General features: G+C 47.2%; 1 protein-coding gene across 2 annotated transcripts in view; it reads right to left on the minus strand.

The window, feature by feature from the left end:
* RBM7 (RNA binding motif protein 7) overlaps positions 1–12,892 on the minus strand; it is a 63,327-nt gene extending 50,435 nt beyond the window's left edge. For both annotated transcript variants that reach the window (XM_073239760.1, XM_073239759.1), the window contains exons 1-2: positions 12,677–12,892; positions 11,272–11,699 (exon numbers count right to left, since the gene is read on the minus strand). In XM_073239760.1, the coding sequence (XP_073095861.1) occupies positions 11,272–11,412 (141 nt within the window). In that variant the 5' untranslated portion in view covers positions 11,413–11,699; positions 12,677–12,892. The remainder of the gene's footprint in view (positions 1–11,271; positions 11,700–12,676) is intronic.
* Positions 12,893–22,512: the final 9,620 nt, after the last annotated feature.

Genomic DNA, 22,512 nt, shown 5'->3' on the forward strand with positions numbered 1-22,512 from the left:
CTAGCGTGTGAGCCACGCATCTGCCGTAGGAGGCAGGAAGACAGCTTTGAGTTGGAAAATGAGGGATGTGGGGCATCAACATACTCCATCCACACAATAAGGCTTTAAGAGTAGGGAAGGGGAGACATGCATCTTCTGTGTCTGGGCTCCATGAACAGGACCCCCTGCAACTGTCAATAAACGTTGGCCCCACCCTGTCCCCGAGTGTTTCAGCCCCTTGTTTAAATTTTCTGGACAAGCAAGTAAAGATTGAGCTGAAAAGCGGGCCATTGGTTGGTTTCATTATCATCTTGACTATAATAGATGTCTCACAGGGCCAAGTTTCTGAATGAGAGACTAGATAAGAACTTTGCCAGATCTGGAAAAACTGAGTCCTGGTTGTCACAGAAAATGCCGTTGAGCGGAGGGGTTTGGGAAGCTCAGCTCTCGACCTCTGCAGGTCAGTGGCTCCGTCTCCAGGAGTAGCGGGGGTCAGGCTGCGGGCTGGCTGCCTCAGGAGACCCACCTCTGTCCCTGGGGATGCAGGACTGTCCCCAGAGAGGCCGTTCTGGGAGTGCAGCCGCTGCTCAGGATTGCACCACAGGATCTTTGGGGCGACGTTTACTACAGGCCGACTCAGTTCAAGAAACGTGCGTTGGGCATCTGCTATGGGCTAGGAATGGGGAAGGATTAAAACAATAAATATGTTCTCAAGGGGTACAGAGGGAGGGCATGTCCCCACATTCTCAACATGCTCCCTGCTGAGCAAGTGACACCTGTTACACCTCCAGGGTACGTGTCCACTAAGCAGGGGACAGCAGGGAGCATAACAATGCCAGCCACGAGGAGCTGCCCTCCCAGATACCAGCTCACTGCACGGCTTGCCATTGTCAGGGTCACCAAGAAAGACACGAGTCACACAGGCCCTGGAACTTCACTCACGCAGAGAAGAGACAGACATAGTAAGCACGCACCCCCATGGCCAGGGGTCTCATCCCACAGCCAGTGCAGGGAGACGGTCTGTGAACTGCCGCAGTATCCTTCCAATAAACGCCATTTGGGGTTTAAACTAGTTTGCACTGGGCTTCTTTCCTTCCTTTCAAACAAAAATCCTTTATAAAAGTACATCTTCTAATTCTGAACTGGGAGTTAGGACATTCAAATTCTAACTCTCCTGTGTGCTTCCTGACTTACACGTCGCCCAGCCTCTCTGACAAGGTCTATCTCCTGAGCGGAAGTCCTCACGTTTCTTACAGATCTGTAATTCCATCGCAGGGAAGCCTGACCTACATATTCAACCAAGAAATTCTGACATCTAAGATGGGCTGCTGGGAGGCCTATTTGCATAAGGACATAAAGTAGACTCTCCGAGAAATTATCGAGAGGCCCTCAAGACAGATGAGGCCTTAAGCCACCTCATTAAGACTGTAAAGCAGAGGGACAACATTGTCTGCTTCCAAGAGGGCCCAGGAGAGGGAAGCACCCGCCCCCAGGTAAGGGGGCCCCAGGACGCCCATTGACCAGCAGGGGACAAAGAGTTCTGAATGGGCTGCTGTGTTCCCAGAAGTCCTCCAATCAGACCGAAGGGGGTTGGACTCAAGGTTTTGGATGGAAAGGGGAAAACGGGAAAAGCAAACCCCTCTTTAGTGGAGCCCCCTAAGTACTCTAACAGCAGCTCTGCTGAGGAGAGAGCCCCTCCCAGCCCGGGAGGCATGCCCTTGACCAGGTGGCGCTCCTCGGGCAATACCAGGGCCAGGCTGTGGGGCAGAGGGACAGGCTTATCCTAGCACCAAGGACACCCAGCAATCCTCACTCCATTTCTCAACTAGTTTCTGAACTGAAAAAGAGTGAGGCAGATGAAGAGCCTTTACTACTGGCTAAGTTGGTATTGAAGAAGGTGAGTTTCATCTGGAGGCAATGGGGTTCCTAGGACTGAATTCCAGTAGACAGACTTACCCTTCCAATCACAGGTCGCCTTGGACCAAAAGCTATTCCTATAATCCAATCCCTTGTCTATCCTCCTGCGATCACTACAGTCTGAGAAAGCAAGGAAATCTGATGAATTTTTCTATGAATGTGGTTGCTTTGTTTTGTTTTTAGATTCTACATATAAGTGAGATCACACAGTATTTGTCTTTCTCTTGCTTGACATTTTTTAAAATTTCCTGGTACATATTCCAGCTCTAAGTCCTTTGCAAATATATCCCCTGGTATGTAGCTTTTCATCTTTCTCAACAATGTCTTTTGATGAGAATAGTGTTTCAGTTTGATGAAATCCTAGTCGCCGACACATTTTTCTTTAATGCTTTTTGCTTTCCATGTCCTATCTGCTTACTTTCAGGTCATGAAGCTATTGTCCTGTTTTCTACTCAAAACGTCATTGTTTTAGTATTTATATTTGGGTTTGTGATCTACTTCAATTTAAATTTTGTGTAGGGTATAAGGTATAGTTCAAAATGTTTTTTTTTTTCTATATGGATATTCAGTTGTTCCAGTTGTTGAACAAACTTTCCTTTTTCCATTGAATTTACTTGGCATCTTTGTTTGAAATCAACTGACTATGTAAGTGTAGGTCTACTTCTGGACTCTGTTCCACTGGTCTAGCCACTGATCCTTCATCCATCCTTAGGTGCCGTTACTATCACTTCGTAAGTCTTGAAGTCGGAGTATAAATCTTCTAGATTTGTTCTTCTTTTCTAAGATTGGTTTTGGTCCTCTAGATCCCTTGGGACTTCCACATAAATCTTAGCATTAACTTCTCATTTTCTATTTTAAAAAAAGGAACAGCCTGCTGGTATTACCACTGAGTGTGCGTTGGCTCTAGAAATCAATAGGTGAGGAGTGACATCCCAGTCCTACTGAGTTGCTGCTCCGTGAACATGATACATCTCTCCATTTGTTTGGGCCTTCTTTAATTTCTCTCAGTCATGTTTCATAGTTTTTGACATAGATATTCTGCATGTCTTATTAAATCCATTTCTGAGTATTTTGTTTATTTTTGACACTGTTGAAAATGGATTGAACATTTTCCCAATTATTTGCTGCTAGTATATAGAAACACAATTGATTTTTATACATTGATCTTGTGTCCCGAGACCTTGTTAAACTTAAGTTTTATTTCTAGTAGTTTGTTCATTTTGATGTTTTGGGACTTTCTACATAAACCATCATTTCTACATGAACCATAAACAATCTGTCTGCACGTAGAGAGTGTTCCACGCCTGCTTTTCCAATGTTTCTCTTTTCTTTCTTCTTCTTGTGTCCGTGCGCTCCTTAGGACCTCTGGTACAATGCTGAACAGAGGTGCTGGGGGCAGACATCCTTGCCTTGTTGTTGCGTTGGGAGTTCAGCTAATTTGACATTAGCTGTAGGTTTTTCACTGATGTCTTTCATTAAATCGACGAAGTTCCTTTCTATTCCCAGTTTTCTGGGAATTTTTATCCTTAATGGATGTTGCATTTGCTAATTGCTTTTCCTTTACCTTTCCTGGTGATCCTACTGGTTTTCTCCTTTATTCTGTTAATGTGATGGACGACATTGATTGCATTTCAAATGTTAAACTCACCTGTATTCCTGGAATGAACCCAACTTTGTCATTATGTTATTTCTTATGTATATTGCTGGATTCTATGTGTTAATATTTTGAAGCATTTTTGCATTTATCCATGAAGAATTTTAGCCTATAGTTTTCTTAACATAAGGGCTACATTTTATGAGTAAATAATATGGAAGTAACTGGGTCTGTGGGGAAGCACAGTGAAGTGGCTGTAGCTCTTTGGTAACTCTCAGCTTATACCAAAGGACAGTCAGTCTCTCTCTCTCTCTCTCTAGAGAGAGAGTTTGTTTAAACATTGCTATAAAAACAGAGTCGGTGTATCTTAGGTAATTTCAGTGACTCAGTACCACTGAACTACACAGCAGATTTGATAAACTGGGCATTAAAATGTCACCAAATTGGCAAAAAAAAAATTTAGCTATATATATTTAGACAGAAATCCATTTTCTTGCATTTAGATTTGTAAATTTCAAAATAAGGAAATTCAGCTTACTTGGATTGGAAGAGAAAGTGTTCCGGTCACCTCAGTAATCCTCAGGCAGAATCCTTATGCAAATCCTGACTGGCAGGTCCTTATTAATGACAAGTCTGGATATTTTTGTGTTATTTTTTTTCCCCAGTTCTTTGGTTTAATTTACATTTGAGGACCTCCTTTCACAGGCCACTGCCCACATTGCTATCTTAACTGGGAGAAAAAAAGATATTTATGTCTGGCTAAGAACTACCAGCAGGATGGAAACAAACAAATTGATGGGAAAGAGACAAGATAAGCATCTCACATTGTTTTCAGATGTGAAGACAGCCGGAAAGGTATGACACTAAAGAGATAAAAACACACATTTTTGACAAAGGTGACACAATGTCTTTGAAGAGGGCTGCCCCCTAAGACAAAAAGCATCCATGTCCTTACTGAAGATGGATAATTTTGAAACCAGAGATGTGGACAAAGACATGTGTACAAGGCTATGCTTTGTGAATATAATTATAACAGCAAATTTTCTAACAGTAGCAGAACTATTAAATTATTACAGAGCTATATTATAGGATGTAACGCAACGGACAGTCATGTTCACGAAGCATATGCAGTATCACGGGAAACACCTGTGATGAAATGTAACCAAAAAATCAAGATATACATACATTCAAATACGGTGTGCTCAGTGAAAAGCAATTAATTAAAATCAATTAAAAGGGACAACCCTCAGACACTGGATACATGCCTAGATTAAATGCTAGAAGGAAACTGCTAAACTGGTCATGGGGGTTATCTCTGTGTGTTAGGACTATTACGTAGTTTTGCTTTTCTCTAATGGTTTATTGTAATTTTGGGTTCTTTTTTAAACCTATATTATTTTTCTGATAAGAAAAATACATAGAAAACATATTTGTTTTTAGACTTGATTTGGGAAGTATGTCACATGTCATATAAGATACAAGAGAAAAATTTTCCACTTTGCTTTAGAGACGTACTTGTGAAATAGCCAGGGATTTAAGATCAAGGGATGGCTGTGTTTCAGTACAGATGACTTACCTGGTCCCTTAGTTTTCCAGTGAGAGTTCCTGTGAGCAAGTTCGGTTTTTGAAGGTAGGTTCAGGCAGCCACACCCTGACACCTTGGCCACCCTCATTTCTGGCAGGTAGGGCTGCCCACGCCCTCACTCCCTGTCCTCTGACCATCGCAAGCTGACAGTTTCCAGTAGCTCTTCCCTGTTGGTGGTCTTGTAAGCAGGCTGCTGTGCTGGACCTGGGTCCCGGATGAACACTGAGTACTGTGCTGTGTGCGCGGCCAAGGAATGTACTGGACAACTTAGTCTGAAGCCAGTTAATACACATACTTGATCCTATAACTAGACACAGAGTGGTGAGGAGCACACAGGTATCAGGAGACCTGAATTTGTACCTGTGCTTGATGTTGGGCAAACCCCTCAGTGCCCAGGGCCTCACTCAGCTCATGGACGGGCGGGTAAATCAGATCCCATTTTCCATATGTCAGAATAGTGAATTTCAAGAACTGTATGTGCATTCTCAATAATTCTAAATATTCTAAACAGAATAGCCAACATAATACTGAAAGAGAAGAACAAAATCAGAGAAATGACACCACTTGATTTCAAGATTTACTATAAAACTAAGTAACCAAGACAGTGTGGAACTGGTGAAAGGAAAGACAAATAAATCAATGGAATAGGGTAGAGAGCCCAGAAGTAGACCCACTGATACCCAAAGATATAGTCCACTGATCTTTGACATGGAGCAAAGATAACACAATGGAAAAGGAATCGTTTTTCCAATAAATGGTGTTGGGACAACACAACATTCACATGAATAAAAAATCCTAGCACACATCTCACACCCTTCACAAAGATTAACTCAAAATGGATCACAGACCTAAATGAAAAATGCAAAACCATAAAACTCCTAGAAGACGACATAGGAGAACATCTAGGTGACCTCGGGTTTAGCAATGATTTTTTAGATTCAATAACAAAAGCACAGTCCATGATAAATAATCAATAAGTTGGACTTCAGTAAAATTTAAAGCTCTGCTCTCCTGAGACACTGTTAAGAAAATGAAAAGACAAGCCTCAGACTGGGAGAAAATATTTGCAAAACACATATCTGATAAAGGACTGTTATCCAAAATATACAAAGAAGAGCTCAATATACAAAGAAAAACTCAATAAGAAAATAAACAACCCAATTTAAAAATGGACAAAAGATGTGAATAGATATCTCACCAAAGAAGACATACAGACAGCAAATAAGCATATGAGAAGATGTTCAACATCACGTCTTTAGGAAACTGCAAACTGCAACAGTGAGATACCACGACACAACTATCAACGTGGTTGAGATCCAAAACACTGACACCACGAAGTGATGGAAAGGGTGTGGAGCAAGAGGAACGCTCATCCACTGCTGGCGGGAATGCAGCTGCGTACAGCAGCACTGGAAATCAGTTTGGCAGCTTCTTAACAGAACTACACATGCTCTTACCTTATGATCCTGCAATCATGCTCCTTGGCGTTTGCCCAACGGACACAAAGACATGTCCATACAAAAACGTGAATGCAAATGCTTATAGCAGCTTTATTCAAAACTGCCAAAACTTGGAGGCCACCAAGATGTCTTCCAATAGATGGATGGAGAAACAAACTGGTACATTTAGACAGTGGAATATTATTCAGTGGTTTAAACCAGTGGTTTTATATATTGTTTTATTATAAATGACTACCAGTAAAAAATGTTTGAGAATGTACTCAGCAATTTATACAACAGATACATTTATTTACTTGTTTATCTATGAGGTATATATATTACCTGTACCAATATATTCTATATATTTCATAGATGTATTCAAAAAATAGAATTTTTAGCAGTGTAAGTAAAATAAAATATGTAATCTCTTAAAATAATTATATTCTGCTATCAGTATTTTTGGTGAAAATATTGCCTTTTTACTTTTGAGAGTTGAAATATTCCTTTGAAAATTTTGAAAAGCTCTACTTGGAGGTCTAATTTTAAGTTGTGTGCTTTGATGTTAGGCTTTGGTGACTGTCAAGAGTAGAAAATGATCCCTGACAAATATTCACAGAAGCCCATAACTGGCTCTCCTTCCTCAAGCATGATACCCTATTTCAGTCCCAAACCCAGATTGTAAAAGTGGGCAATATATTGCCAACTTCTCTAATGAAGCTTTATTCTTGAAAAACTAAATGGAATTTCAGTTTTTTATTTTTAACAAATGGATCCAAAACCTGAAATGTTTCATTAAAAAAAGGCCTTTTTTAGGTGGGTAACTTGACGATCTTATGGTTGATGACATACTGACATAATTTTTAGCAACAAAATATATAACCGTAAAAACACTTCCAAACATCTATTTTAAAAAAACTCTCTCAAAGTTTTGTAAAAATTCTACTACTTAGGATAATATAATCCTTGAACCTGCTTACCTGGGCAGGTGTAAATTGTCGTATGTCAAAATATGCTACAAGCAAACCCAAAAACGGAGGAAAGCCTCCTTCTGCTGCCTAGAACCCCCACTCCTGTCGTGGGGGACGCCTGGAGACCCGGTGGTCTGACAAGTGACAGACAGAGCAAAGCTACTGATTTCACTCTCTGTTTTAAATACACATAAAGATTTGTGTGTTAAAGCAAATTGAAATATATTCTATGACCTTCTTCCTCCCATTTGGAGATGGCTGGCTTAAATCAGAAGAGGTTCATCACCTCCAGGAAGTTCAGAATGATCCCAGTGGCCATGTGACATCACAAAGACTCAAGTTCTTTTCTTTTCAATGCTCTGCCACCTTCCTTCCGGTTTTATTTTTTGTCCCCAGTCTGTCCCCTCAGGTCAGCAAGATGGCAACTTCAAGCATCCCATCCTCATCCCATAATAATCACAGACTTCTGGGTGACAGGTTAACTCAGGTCTGTGCGAGGACCTCAGACCAAGTAAGGTCAGACGTCCTACAAAATCCTTCAGTGGGGGGTTGCTATTTCTCAAACATGAAATTACCTGTTTCTTCACTTTCTCCCCATATCATAGTTCCTGGCCATAAATATTTATAATTATAGCTGTATGGAGAGTAGGAAATTGTTTTGAATTACCTTAAAATATTTGGGGAGTGAAAGTTACCTTGATGTCTCTACAAAAGCCATGAGGAGCAGGACCTTTCAGTGCAGGCTGTGTCCTCCCTAATCATCCAAGTGAGGGTGGCCGCTGTCCACATACAGTTGGTCTCTACTGCACCAACTTAAATCAGGTTCAGGGGCCACAGAACACTTCAATCTTTCAGGGCTTCCATGCAGGCATGGCTCTGGAGCAGGCATGCGCAGTAAACACGTGCAGTTCCCTGGCACTCTCCTGGGAAGACCCCTGAGGCTCCCTGTGAGGGTTTCCCCATGAGAATGAGACCCTAGCCTGAGGAGGTTTAGAATGGGGAAGCTGGAGTGGGGTCTGAGCTCTTGTCTTGGGGGGATTAGAATAGCGGCAAGTCGGGAAGAGATGGTGCCAGGCCTGGACCACTGCCGTTACAGCTTCACTGGTTGCTAGAGGCATGGAGTGTGAGGACGCTCGGCCCACCCACAGATCCCAGTCCAGTCAGTCACGCCCAGGCGCCTCTGCCCAGAAAGGCAGTTTTGAGCCACCTCCACACTCTCCCCGTCACTGCTCGCGATGCACTATTGGGCATTAGTAAGGGGCCACCGGCTCACAGGATCACTCGTTGGTCAAGCCCTCGCAACTGCAGCACGCGCAGGAGCTGGTGTCATGCCAGCTCCAGTCCACTGCCTCCGGCTCAGACTGCAGAGGCCAGCTGAGGTGCAGAGCGTGGCATCTGCTTAACCCAGGCACAGCAGGCAGCTTTACTAGGTAACTTGAGCCTTCATAGATGGGGAGGATTAGAGATGAAATGAATCACAGAAAGGAGGGTCCTAGAAGAATGCCCCAAACAGTGCTGGTGGTTTGAGACTCACTCTTACTGGTCAGCTTCTTGGAAGCCTCATCAACTCTGGAATAAACTGATAAAATTCACCTTGTGGTCATCTACAGTGAGGGCGATGACTTGGGTCACTTCCTGTGATGCCATCGACATCTTGACTTTTAAAAGTCCCCCCGGTACAGTTAACAGCATTCCTAGTTAGCAGCATTGATATTTTCTATTTTTTCCTGAAAATATCTTCTGATATTTTAAAAGTCACTCTTTTAAGAATGTTGTATTTTGCCAATATTATATGTGTTAATGAAGGGTGCTTCAACACGGTCCTTGGGAGAAGGGAAAATATCAGCAATGAAGCCACTAGGCATAGACTCAGAAAAGCAGGAAATCATCAGAAAGCATGGCTGAGAAATTCTCCATAAGCAAAGATAAAAACATGCATCATATCTCAAAGCTAATAACCCAGGAGGGTAACTGAAAGAACAGCTTCATGCAAACCTTGAGGAGTATAAAGTCGCAGTGGGGGTGTTGAATAGAGGGGGTTACAAGCAGAGCTGCAAATTCAAAGCATGCACATACACTTGGCCACACTAATAAGGGGTGGGGTGGAGGGCACTGTTAGTGAGCCAGTCTGATAAACCAAATAAATGGTGCTCTATGTTCGGGCTCCCAGGGGATCGCCTAGGACAGGCAGATGATTTCTACTACCAGGTAATTAAAAGTGAGAAGCAAGTGTGATGTGGCTGAGTTTATACCCAAGTAAACATGCCTTTGGATTGATTTAGAATAGCTCTTTAGCTTGAGAGCACATCAGAATCCCCTGGAGGATTTATTAACACAGATCACCTGGCAGCCCAACCCCAGAGTTCCTGATTCAGTGGGTGTGGAATGGGGCCTGAGAATTCACATTTCTAACAAGTTCCTGGGAGACGTGATGCCTCTGGTCTGGGACCATTGGTTCAGAATGACTGATTTAGACGAATGGCAAGAAGACTAATAACAATGCTGTTCTTGACTTTACACCTCAGATTCCACAAAAGTGAGGGATTTTTCATTTTATGCATGTGTATCTGAATTAAAAAATCATATTGCAAAAAAAAGGTGAGATAGAATGCTTGTTCTAACTATAAGGAGATTATCTTTTTATGATTTAAAATGGAAGAAATTCAAAGTAAAAAAATAATGATGGGTAGAATTACATAAAAATGCAAAACCATAAAATAATGAAATTCCACAGAACCAGGACAAAAGAGATATAACAGAATAAGAAAATGTTTGCTATAAGTGTGGCTGCATATTTAAAGTTTAACATCTAACATATATTGAGTCATTCAAACCAGATTCCCAGTGGGGACAGAGTCTGGGATACACACAGGCAGTTCATACACCCGGAAAGGCAACATAAACAGTAAACCTCAAGAGTAATTAAAGAAATCCAATTATAAGAGGCTGCTTAACACATACCAGATAAACAAGTATATGGACAGGTGATAAGACTCAGTATCAGTGACTGGGGGTAAATGCTGCTGGTGAATGTGTAAACTGCTTGGTTTTTTTAAGAGCCATGAAAATGATCATACTAGGAAAACATGTCCCATATATGTAAATTCATAAGAACAAATGTATAATTATAAAAATATTTATAGCAGAGTTATTTATAATAGCTAAAGAATGCAATGTTCAAAATACTCATCATAGGGAAATGGTAAAACAAATAATGTCATATTAACTAATATTCATTCATTAGCAGTGAAAACTCACGAAGACTGTGCACAAAGGGAGGCATATGCTATGTTGGAATGTGAAGGGGAAAAGCCCTGTTTGTAGCCAGGAGGCCTGAAATTAAGTGACCTTCAGCTGAGGATTCAGAATCTGTAAACACTGGCTTTTCAAATGTTTTGACCACTATCAAAATGTAAGAATTGTACATTCTGAGCCACTATAAATACCAAACACACACAGCCTCACCCTTACTACTGGTAACACACAGTGGTCTATTCCATTCTTGTCTCCATGTCATTCCTTTTCACTCCATTTTGAGGTGCTGCTCAACAAACTGATATAAAACCTACTAATATATCACAGGGAGCCGTAGGTGGCAGAACTACAGGACGCACGCGCTTGTGAGACCTACTGGCACAGGGCGAGAGGTCAGGAGGAAGCGTGGTTTCTGACGCAGCTGCCCGTCTATCTTGTTTCCCCCAGGGCTTTCACAGCCATCTAGAAACCTGCTTAGGCTATTTCTTCCTTCTCCCCTCCCATAGCTCAAAACCCACAAACAATATAACTTACGTGTAGAAACGCATCTGTTTCTGCTGGTTTGATGTGGTAGATAAGGACCGGGCTGTGCATCCGGCCTCTCACATGGGAGGAGCCTGCGGTGGTCTGGCCCAGCCCAGGAGCCCTGGTAGCGCCGAACGTTGGTCTGTGCATCTGCTATGACTTAGGACTCCCCAAACAGTGGCTCTCAAATTTCAACATTCTTAAGAATCCAGGTATTTGTTGAAGTTGCAAACGCATGTGTCCCATCACTGAAGAGTCTGATTCAGGGACGTGGCAGGGTCCCAGAAACCGCATTTTAAATAAACACCCAGCTGCTCTCTCCAAATTGGGAGAAAATGCTGCTGCAGCCCCTTTGCCAAGGCCGATGGGATTCAGGTGTGGGTGGATTTGGCCGTTGCTTTCTGTCAGGCATGTCCAACGAACTTTAGTCTTCTCACCTGTAAAACAGGGAATACACCCTATCGTTAGGCCTTCCTCAGCTCTACTCTTGTGTCTATAAATAGTTACATGAAAGAACAAAGAATTCTCTGTACATTGTTTCCCATTTATAGTGTTAAAAAAACTATAAATATGGCTAAAGGCTAGAAGAGATCAAAGAGATATATGCAACTACATTATTGTGAAACTGTAGGTATGCTTTAAAAAATAAGTGATTGAAATAGTAAATAATTTTGAGAGAAATGACAATCACCAGGCACAGGGGCACCAAGGGGTGAGAGCTAGGAAGAGACCTTTGAATCTGGTGGCATGATCATGACATCATCGGAGACATTAGAGGGGGCGCCTCAGTACCGTCCTGGCCATGAACATCATTCTGGGCGAAAGGACATGCGGGTGGATGGTGAAGGGAAGTGAGAAGAAGCGGGGACAGTAGCTCTCAAGGGAGGGGCGGAGTTGAGACAAGACACCTCTCAGGGCAGCACAGCCGTTTGTAGAGGGACCCAAGTCCCAGGACACTGAAATGCAAAGCCCATTGTAAGGATACAGGCTTAGCAAGAAGGCACGTGTTCTCGTGGAGGAGGAAGAGAGGATTTCCTACTGTTCCCCCAAGCTGGGGGCGTCACTCAGCCTCTGAACAGGGCCTGTCTCACGCCCTCAGATGCTTCCAATCAAGCCCCCCTGGGAGGAGAAACTCTCCAGCGAACAAGCCAGGTCTGGTGTCTGGAGCGGGGAGGGTCCAGAGCTGCCATCCGAACAAGGCCAGTGTGCAGAAGAGCGCATCCCTCCTCGCACGTCATGCCCAGGGCTACGGCCCTGTCACATGTGGGCTCAGTTTCGAATTTTCAGGCAATTTCAGGCAATGTCATACCTGATTTCATTTCACCGTTACACCTCAGCAGGGCCGTAGGGGGACAGGATGGGTGTCACATTCGTACTTTCCCTCCTTCATCCTCTCTCAACCCCAAATCCTTACCGAGATTCCTGACGAAGGGGCCTATTCACAAAGGCCACCAGCCAGACAGGGAAAGAGGACTAGTCATTACCGTTGGCGGGACAAGGACCCAGTGTTCTATCGCCGAGAAAGCCTGAAGCGGGAGCGACCAGCCCAAGCCAGACTGGGGGCCCCTCTCTCCAGACTCATCCGCATTTAAGAACGGCGCCTCCGAGGGCACCCGGGCAGGTGCGCCCGTCACCGTAAGGAGTCCTGGGGGCGGGGGACGTTTGGTGGCGCCGAGACAGGTCCTGCCGCGCCCACTTCGTGCCGGGAAAGGAAGCAGATGCGGGTGTGAGCACCGACCTACAGCATTCCCACACGTAAGCCCACCCTCCGGTGTAGCTCAGTGAGTGACAGGCGTCTGGCCAATCAGCTGGTAGCTCCTCCTCCTCTTGGGAGGAGCTAGTAAGGAGGAAGACGAGTCCAGGGCTGGGGGGGGGGGGAGTCCCGCCATTTGGTCAAGACCAACACGTGGGTTGAAGAAGAGGAACATTCCCTCCTTATGGAGCGCAGAATAGACACGGAGGTCATCATGTCCCCGTTATCCCCATTTCACAGGAGGTGAAGGAATAGAAAGGTTAAATGATGCCGCTGTTACCACCAAGCTGGGGATCCTGGTAGGGGCCTCCCCACGCCTCGTTCCCAGCCAGCGGCGCCGCACTGAGAAGGTGGCAGATTCTGGCTCCCCGACTCCCGGACGACGCTCCGAGCGAGCCGCCTCCCCTGCTGCCCGGTGCGGTTTCCGGGCGCACACAAACGGGCTCCGGCCGAGGCACGCGGGCCGTTACCAGCCAGGGCTCGTCCTACTCGGGCTTCCGGCCAGGCGGGCCTGGTGGCCTCGCACCCCGGGCTGGACTCGAGGATGGCCTGCTGCGGGCCCCTCTCCTCGGGCCTCGCCTCTGGGCTGACTGAGCCCCAAGGCAGGGACGGAAAGCGAACGTGCCTCTCCCCCTGAGGACACATGCTGGCTCGGAGCAGGGCCATCCGCACCCTACCGGGGCCCGGCCCCCATCTGCACGCCCCTCGGCCCTCGCGCAGCTCGTGTGCTCGCGGGGACGCTGACGCCACAGTTCCAAGTATGGGCTTCGCCTGCGGGGAGGCTGCCAGTGGGCCCGACTGGCTCAGGGACGGATGGATGACCTAATTCCGGTCGACCAAAGACAAAGACACGTTTCCAGGACTGTTCTGGGGAAAACAGCTCGACTGTTCCTTAGAAACCATCCAAGAGCCGGTTTTTTTCTTTTGGGTGCGAACAAGGAAGTCCTCAGTCCTCGCAGCCCCTTACAGCCACCTTGTGGCCACTAGAGGAAACACATGCGGCCGGAGGCAAACCCTTGACGGACGTGTGTATTTCTTGTGTTTTCAAGCACGTGAACAAATTCCCTTTAATGTTTAAGCCAGTTTGAGTTGTATTTTCAGTGATTGCAGGTTTATAATTGACACACATTGTAACACACAAGCATATGAGTTTAGGGAGCCCCTCCCTCTGTTTCCCCTTATCCTACTGAAGTTTTCCCAGGACAAGATGATTGTATCAGTCAGATGGGTGGGAAGAGGGAAGAACCTAGTTTAGGAAAAAAGACAGATCCTTAATATTCTCCCCCCCAACCCCACACACACATACCCAAATGAAACAAGGAAAGGGCCTGGTATGTAAACTCACAATCAAAACCCAATGATAATATTTTTTTCTATTTTTGTAACAACTTCCCACCAAAAGTTCCATCCCCTGCTAGGGCGGCTCCAACACGTGACTTTGCGAATCCCATTTCAGCCCAGTGACGGCGCCTGGAGGGCCAGGACAGACCTTCAACTACTGTCATAAGTTAGGAAACATGACCTCTAGACCCCACGGAACTAGGGTTTCTTTAGGGACAGGGACCATTGCAAAAGATACAGGGCTTTGCCACATGGTGTCTTGTGTCATCCGAGAAACAGCTCATTTTCTGAATCTTTGAAAATGAAGCCAATGAGGACAGAGTTATATAGCAGGACTCCCCCAATTCCAAACCCAGTAAGGATGGCTCTTCAACTTGCTTTCAAACAAAAGTAGCCACCAAAAGCCTGCCAAGGTGGGGGAGGAAGTGGTAGGAGAATACAAGCATCCAGTGATCCTTATCCTTTGTGAGGGAGGGCTGGGCCCTTTCCCCTCCTAATGAGTGTTTCTTCTTACTCTAATGAAACCCAGATGATAAAAAGAATGGCTGGCGTTCAAGCCATTTGCTAACTCTGCCTAGAGATAGAGGGAAAGAAAAAAAAAGCTGTGCCCCACATCATTAATTTTAAATATCCTATTTTGTTTTATTTTCAGAATGAAATGGTATGGAACAGTGTAATAAGCAATAGAAATATGGAACCAAGAAGCAATTATATCTTCAAAGGAGCAAAGTGAAAGCAAATAGAAGGCCGTGCATAAGTTGGTATACACACAGGCAGAGCGGGGCGTCGTTTGCAGAGTCCAAATACATGCTTTTTGGTTCTGTCTGTAAATTATCATCCACAAACATCATGGCCTATCACTGGAGGCTCATTTCTGGTTTACAGTAAAAATTGGATTTCTCAAGAGGTCTCCAAACATCTCAACTTCAATTTCACCAATATCTAGTATCTAACCTGCAGCTGTTGGGCCACGTACTCGGGCAGCAAGATAAACAGAGCACGGTCTCTACCCTCAGAGTGCTAGCAGCCTAGTTAAGAAGACAGAGCAATATGCAAATAATCGTTATGTGTGCTTGGTAACACAGAAAAGGACACATTCAATTCTGTTTGAAAAGGTAGGGGAAAGCTTTACAAAAGGTAGGCAGGCCCTGGAGCCATGCAGTGCAAGCAAAGCTGGGGCCAGGTAGAAGGTGTTGTCTTGCCCGCCAATGGGTTTCAGCCCAAGGCAAGTTCACTATGGATTCAATGTAACCAAAGAAATGACAGTAAAACATTATTGGAGTAAAAGGGTTATACTCAACTTTATTTCCATGGTGGCAGGTCAATCACTAAAATCCCATCCACTCAGAGCGAGTCTGCGTGCTCTGGGCCTCTCTGCCCGCACAGCCGTTCTCTGGCTCTGTCCTCGGTGCTGCCACCACTCCAACCTCTGCTCTGCTCTGCTCTCCTGCAGCCTTACAGTCATGCCCCCCTGTGGCCCAGAGCACTGGGTGAAGCTCTTTATATAGAGTCAATAGCAGCGCATTGCCCACACGTGTGCAGTGAGCTAGCCAACCAGGGCCAGGTGAGAATCCTGCCCACAGGAACGTTCACTTTATCCACAGGTGTGGAGGCCCGGCCTTCAATCATTCAGTGAGAAGAGTGCCCCGGGGCATGTGAGCGCTGGGATCAGCATCCCACTCGGCCAGAAGCCTCGGGCCAAGGCGGACTGGGACTCAGATAGCGCCAATGACATTCTTCTGTTTGGAGTGACAGGAAACAGTGATTCTTGTATTAAAGGGGGAATTAGGTCCATGTAGTACTGGATCAAGTGGCTGTACTACATAAAATGGATCAAAATGCCCAAATCCTTGCATGAAGCCTGGGGCGGGGCTGTGCGTCTCAGAGCACGAGGCTGAGGCACCAAGAAAATCATCCAAAAAGGAGGAGCAAGCATGGGAAAAAAATCCTGTGCATGATCAGCTTTCAGACAAAACTTACGTCCACATAATGACGTCCATCACATTGAAAGCTGGTTGGCAGATGCAACAAATAGGACAAATGGCACCTAAAGAAATAGAAATGACAGTATGACTGGCCAAAGCGTTTAAAACAAGCCTGTTTAGAGTCCTCAGAGACGAATGAGGAAACAGTATACTTAAAATGGCAGTAGGTTATTCAATGGGAAAAGGCATATTTAAAAATAAGCCAAAATCATTGAAAACAAAAATATGAGTAAAAAATGCAGTAGATGTGATAAATAGTAGACTAGATAAGGCAAAAGAGAGTCACAGTGTATTGGAAAAGAGAGACCCAGCAGTTCCACCTCCCCGTCCTTGGCACAGCCTGGATGCCCTTGAAATGAGAGCAGGACCATGCAGCTGGAATGTGAGAGAGCGTGAAAGTCAAGTGTCATTTTCAGGCCTGGACACAAGACGCCCTGGATAATCATCTCCTTCCTCGGGGATCATGAATACCACATGTTGATGGTGGCACCACAAGTTGATGCTCTGCCATATCTCAGTGAAGACCTGTCTCAGAGCTCCCCTTCCTGCCTCAAATCGGGACATGAGCAAAAATAAACCTTTGTGCTGCCTTCTGAGTTTCTCTGTTGCACAGCATAGCACAGCCTATCCTGATATGCAGCAAATCTCCATGAATGCAATAAAACAGGATGAATACATAGAAAAAGGAAAATGGAATTGAAGAGGATAGACTGAGAAACTCCAACACATGTACAATTGATATTCCAGGTGGCAAAAGTAGTTAAAATGGGGGAGAGAAAACATTATAAGAGATGATAAGCTGAGAATTTTCTGGAAATAAAGACATACATCCTTAGACTGATTCAAGTTATTTGGTGTGCTGATTTACTTGTAGGAGTGATTTTCACAATGTTTTGTGAAATAGTTCACAAGTTTTATTTTTAAAAACTTAACCAAAGCTTAGAAATACACGGTCATCTTTTTATAACTCTTCACTCATTCATTAATTCTTTCATTTATCTGTGCAAGAAATACTTTTAAAGAACCCATTAACTGCTAGATTCCTTGTTAGGGACAGGGAGTTTACAATCTAGTGGATAATCAGAAAAGCAGCTGGCAATTATTTTAGAGGCATAGGATAGAGAAGTGAGGGGTTGCGGGGCATTGCGACATAAAATGGCATGATGTAACAGAAGAGATGTTTGCTGACAATCTAGTAGGGCTAGAGGGAAGGAAGTATGTGGGCAGGTAAGTAGAGGCAATACTAGAATAGCATAGCTGGAAACCTTAGAAGGACATGCTTATAGGATGAGCTTAAGAATGGTGAAAGTTTTCCTACAAAGAAAACGCGCCCCACTCACCTGTCCGAAATGCCAGCGCAGTTCTAAGTAGCCATGGATTTTGACTGGGAAAAATAATTTGCAAGCATTTTGTATTGTAAACAAGCTTGTTTAAGTGCACTGGGCATACGTATCATTCTATCTATCTCCTTACGTATGCATTTGCATACCGTCCCCCCAAAACCCACGTAACAGAAGCGTCTTAGCCAGGTACCCCCACTGCTGTGACCCATTCCTCTTACTGCCTTCCTTGCCATCTCAGAACCTTTCTCTCTGCTGCTCTGCTTCCAGGCTTTTATTGTGACACGTGGGAAAATGGGTGAAAATGCAAAGCTGAAGAAGCCCAGACCATGGGGCAGAGTCTGGGGCCTCGGGGGGGAATATCAAGAGGCAGGACAAAGGGCGACAGCGGGGCAGCTGGGCCAGGAGGCGGAAGTGACAGCCAGGGCCTCGGGGGAGAGGGGAGAGGGGAAGGGTGCCTGTGGGGAGAGGCGCCCCGGGACACCCAGGGTAGGAAGTCTCTCCGTGTCCTAGAGGGGGCGCAGCCCCGCTGCCCGAAGCCTCTGAGAACCCCGGGCCGCTTTTCACAGCTTTGCGGGGTCGGGTTTCCCTCTCATGGGAAGGTAACGCTGATGGAGGCGGGCCAGGGCCCTACCGGGTCACATACCGAACCTGGGTTCCCACCATGAAGGCCCCGAGGGCACAGCGCCCCGCAGTGGAGGCACCCGGTGCTGCCTGAGAGGAGAAGGGTCGGCAGCCGCGCGGGTCTCCGGAAAAGCAGGGCTGCGGGGCACGGGGGGTGGGGACGGGCACACGGACCCCGCCGTCGGGGCCGCTCTGTCCTCGCTGTGCTCCCGGGTGGAGGCCGTGGGGAAGGGAGGGGCGGCAGGGACGGGATGCACACGGCGTGGGGGGCTGGTCTCGCGGGGGCCTGGGCACAGCGTGGCCCGCATCCTGAGACGCCCCTTGAGCGGGGGGCGGGGGGCCAGGGCCCCAGGAGGCGGGCTGTGGGGGAGGCCCGGGGGCGCGGGCGCCGCACCCGAAGTCCGTGGGTGCAGCGGCAGAACCTGTGCGCGGGCAGCGGGCGGACTCCCTGGCCGAGAGGCCGGACCATGGCTCTGCGGCCCCCTGAGGACCCCCTGGCAGTGCGAGCAGCCCCTGACGGGAGCAGAGCCAGCGTGCCCGGGGAGCAGAGAGAATCAGAACGCCTGCCGCAGACAGGGCCTCGAGCCTTGGTGCCCTAGGAGAGGAAGGAGCGCGCCCCCGGCCAGAACCCCACTCCGTGATGCGGCAGGAGGCCGGCAGCCGGCCAGGGGCCCAGGTCCCGTGTCAGGGGCCCCGGGACGGGCGTGCCGCGGGGGCTCGGTGTCTGGCCCCGCACATAGACCAGTCCGTGCATCCAAGGGTCGGCGACACGAGCGAGGGGCAGTCCGTATGCGGTGTCATCCAGCTTGGGCGTCCACGGGCATGCCTGGCGTATGCAGTCACCTGGTTCGGGCACTCCCCAGCGCACCTCTCAGGGTGAGGATGGGCACAGGGGCGGTCGGCAGAAAGCAGGCAGGCCTGACAGGAGCACTCCACGCTGGATGCCCACATCAGTGCTCCAAGGTCATGCCCGCTGTGGGCCCCAGGCTTCGCTGCCTAGGAACCAGTCTTGTTGCCCAGGGCTGTCGTGTAACCACGGAGACCACCCCAGGGCCCCCCAGGGCCTAGCCTAGGCCTTGACCTTCGGGCAAACAGGTCCAGTCTGGACAGTTCACTTGCCACAGCTCTGTACAGACCCTTCCTGTCACAGCCACATAAACCCTTCCTTCCAGACAGCGACGGCCTTCGCCACTGGCCTTCCTCAGACCAGCGAGTGCATCCAGTCGTCCGGCGACCACCTGTAAGGGCACCTGCCACCAGCGCTGCTTCCTCCTGGGGCGACTCTTCCTTCCCCTCTCCCCTGGGGTCTACTGCCGCTATTGGAGGTTGGCCAGCCATTTATGCTAAAAGTGCTGTGTTTCCTGTCCAGCCAAGGGCTGAAAGCCACAGGCAGGAGAGCCCACCCATCGTGCCCATGAGTGTCTGCGTCAGAGAGCTTGTGTGCGAATCCCACCTCCACTACTCCGTAGATCGCCACAGGCACTATTACTGTCCCCACTTAAGCCTTGGTTTCCCGTCTGTGAAGTGGGAATAATGACAGAACATAACCCAGAGATTGCTTGTGAGAACTGAGTGAGAAAACGCATATGGTGAACCTCACAGAAGGAGCCCCGGGTTCACTGTCATTGTCCCCCTACTGCATGCCAGCTACTCAAGAAGCCCGCGTGTAGCCCCTAGACTCTAATGGAAGAAACAGGCACATAAATTACTAACTTCAACTCAGAACAATAAATGCTGTACTACAAATACAATTGATTCTCATTATTCACGGACTCTCTGTGGATACACCTATTCACTAACATGTACTTGTAGCCCCAACATCAGTACTTGGGGTGCTTTGGCATCATCCTAAGCATGCAGAGTAATGAAAAATTCGAGTTGCCTGACATGCACATTTGCAGCTGAGGTCAGACGAGACAACACTTGCCTTCTTGTTTCAGCAGTTCTGCTATAAATAAATGTCCTTTCCAGGGTCTGTTTAGTGCTACCTTTTTGCAATTTTGTGCTTTTTGTTGGTGATTTCACTGCTTACAATGGTCCCCAAGCATGGTACTGAAGGCTTTCTACTGTTCTTAAGCACAAGAAGGCTGTGATGTGCCTTACAGGGAAGATATGTATGTCACATAAGCTTCTTTCATGAGATAAAGTGCTGTTCACCCTGAGTTCCACGTTGATGAATCAACAATGTATATTCAACAGAAACACACATGAAGTCACGCATCGATCGGCTTCTGAAGATGCTATGAGCAGAGGCTTGCAGGCAGCTGACCCGGTATTTGCCACAGGAACAGTGGTTCAGTGTTTGCTAGTTCAGTGCTCACGGTGACTTCATAGAATGAGGACAACAATCAACTGCAGGTAGAACTGGCCCAGGGAGCCCGGAGGAGGACCTATCAGCTCTGCCAAGAGAGGAAGATTCTCAGAGGAGGGACTTCTGAGCTGATTTAGGAAGGGAAGAATGAGTGCTTCCTGGCAGCTCACAGGGCTGGTGCCATCCAGGCGTTGGGTCAATGCCTGCAAAGCAGGAAGGCCGGGGGGCACATTTCTGAGAGACTGACGTGGACACCCAAAGGCAGGGCATCATTCTCCCACCCAACAGCTAGTACTGAGCACATCCCCAGTGTCAGGCACACATGCCTGAGGGCGCAGTGGGGGGCAGCAGGTGGGCCACTGAGAAAGGCCCTGGAAGCCAGGAGAAGGGGTCTGGAGCCGGTCCACGAGGGCTTGGAGAATCACCAGAAGCTTTTCGGGCAGGAGTGTGGAGCAACCAGTGTGTCCAGGAAGCCAGACTTACGTAACAGTAGAACATTTTCTTCCAGTTACCCCAGAGGCTGAGCAACCCAGAGAAGCCGCAGGGCATCCTCCCCGGAAACACCGGAGGGCGGCATGAGTCTCTGTTTCCCAAGCCGGGCCTTGTGATGTCCTCACTTACCACCTTCCAAGGGTTCTCGGTGTGCTGAGAATTGGGTACAAATGCCTTCAGCCTTTCCAGCTCGGCCTCAGTTCCTCTCTTTAGCCAACCCCTCCCCACCTCACGCCAGCCCCACACCCCAGCCCCACGGAGCTTCTCTCCGTTCCTCGGTGAGCCGTGTTTTCTCTTGTTTGAAGTCTTGGCTGTGCTCTGTGAGGGCTTCAGCTCCCCTTCTCCCAACCCTCTGCCTGCAATATGTGGATGGCTTACTCTTTCATCCTCTAGGGCTCAGATCAAAAGTCACTTTCTCAAACAAACAGAGGAATAGACACACAAATACTGACAATAGTCTGTTGGTTATCATAGGGACAGGGGTGCAGGGATGGGCGAACTAGGCGAAGGGATAAAAAGGAACAAACTTGAAATCATGAAGTGAGGCAGTGATGGGGACAGACGCACAGCCCAGAGACCACACCCAGTAATACCGCAGTATCTTGGCCTGCTGCTGGGCTGAGCGCGCTTACTGTGGCAGGCATCTAGTAAAGGATATAATTATCGAGTCACTATGCTGTCCATCTGAAACCAACATGATATTGTTTATCAACGACATCCCAATTAAAAGTTAAATTTCAATTTTAAAAAAGTTGCTCCTCTAGGAATCACACACATTCCTGTGCTGAATTGTTTTCCTTGATTTACTGTCATCCTTGCAAAATAGACCATAGCTCTGAGAGGCAGGACCATGCATGTCTGACTTCCTGTCTCAGAGTGGGTGCCTAGCACTCCGAAGGGGCCTGTGAGCCCGAAGACAGGGAGCTCACAGGGACCCTGGGGGACTTGGGCATCCAGCTCACCTCGCTGCTGGGCTGCTGGGGTTTGCCGTGATGTGGAAGGCTGAATGTTCCAGTCTCCACCCTGGGGACTGTGTGGTCCCCCGGGATCCAGGTTTCCTAAGCCCATACTTTTCTAATGATTATCAGTTGCTAATGATTATTTAGTGTTCCTAGAAGGTGTTGAGTGTGTCCCCAGCCAGCAGGACCCTCTATGAACTGTGGAACAATTGATTTTTCTCCGTGTGCTAATTGCACCTAATTGCTTTTTCTAGAAGGACACTAACTACCTCTCATTCACGGGTGACACCCATCGCCTGAGAGGAGAGGAAGAGGTGGGCAGTGTGGCTGGGAGGTGCCATGCTTCCCATTTCGCGAGGGTCTTCTGGGAGTTCTTCCTAACCCCCCTTCATGGTCCGGCACCCCTCCCGCCCCACTCTGGCCGGTCACCCACCTGGTCTCCAGG

The sequence above is a fragment of the Manis javanica genome, chromosome 6 (assembly GCF_040802235.1).
Source record: "Manis javanica isolate MJ-LG chromosome 6, MJ_LKY, whole genome shotgun sequence".
NCBI lineage: Eukaryota > Metazoa > Chordata > Mammalia > Pholidota > Manidae > Manis > Manis javanica.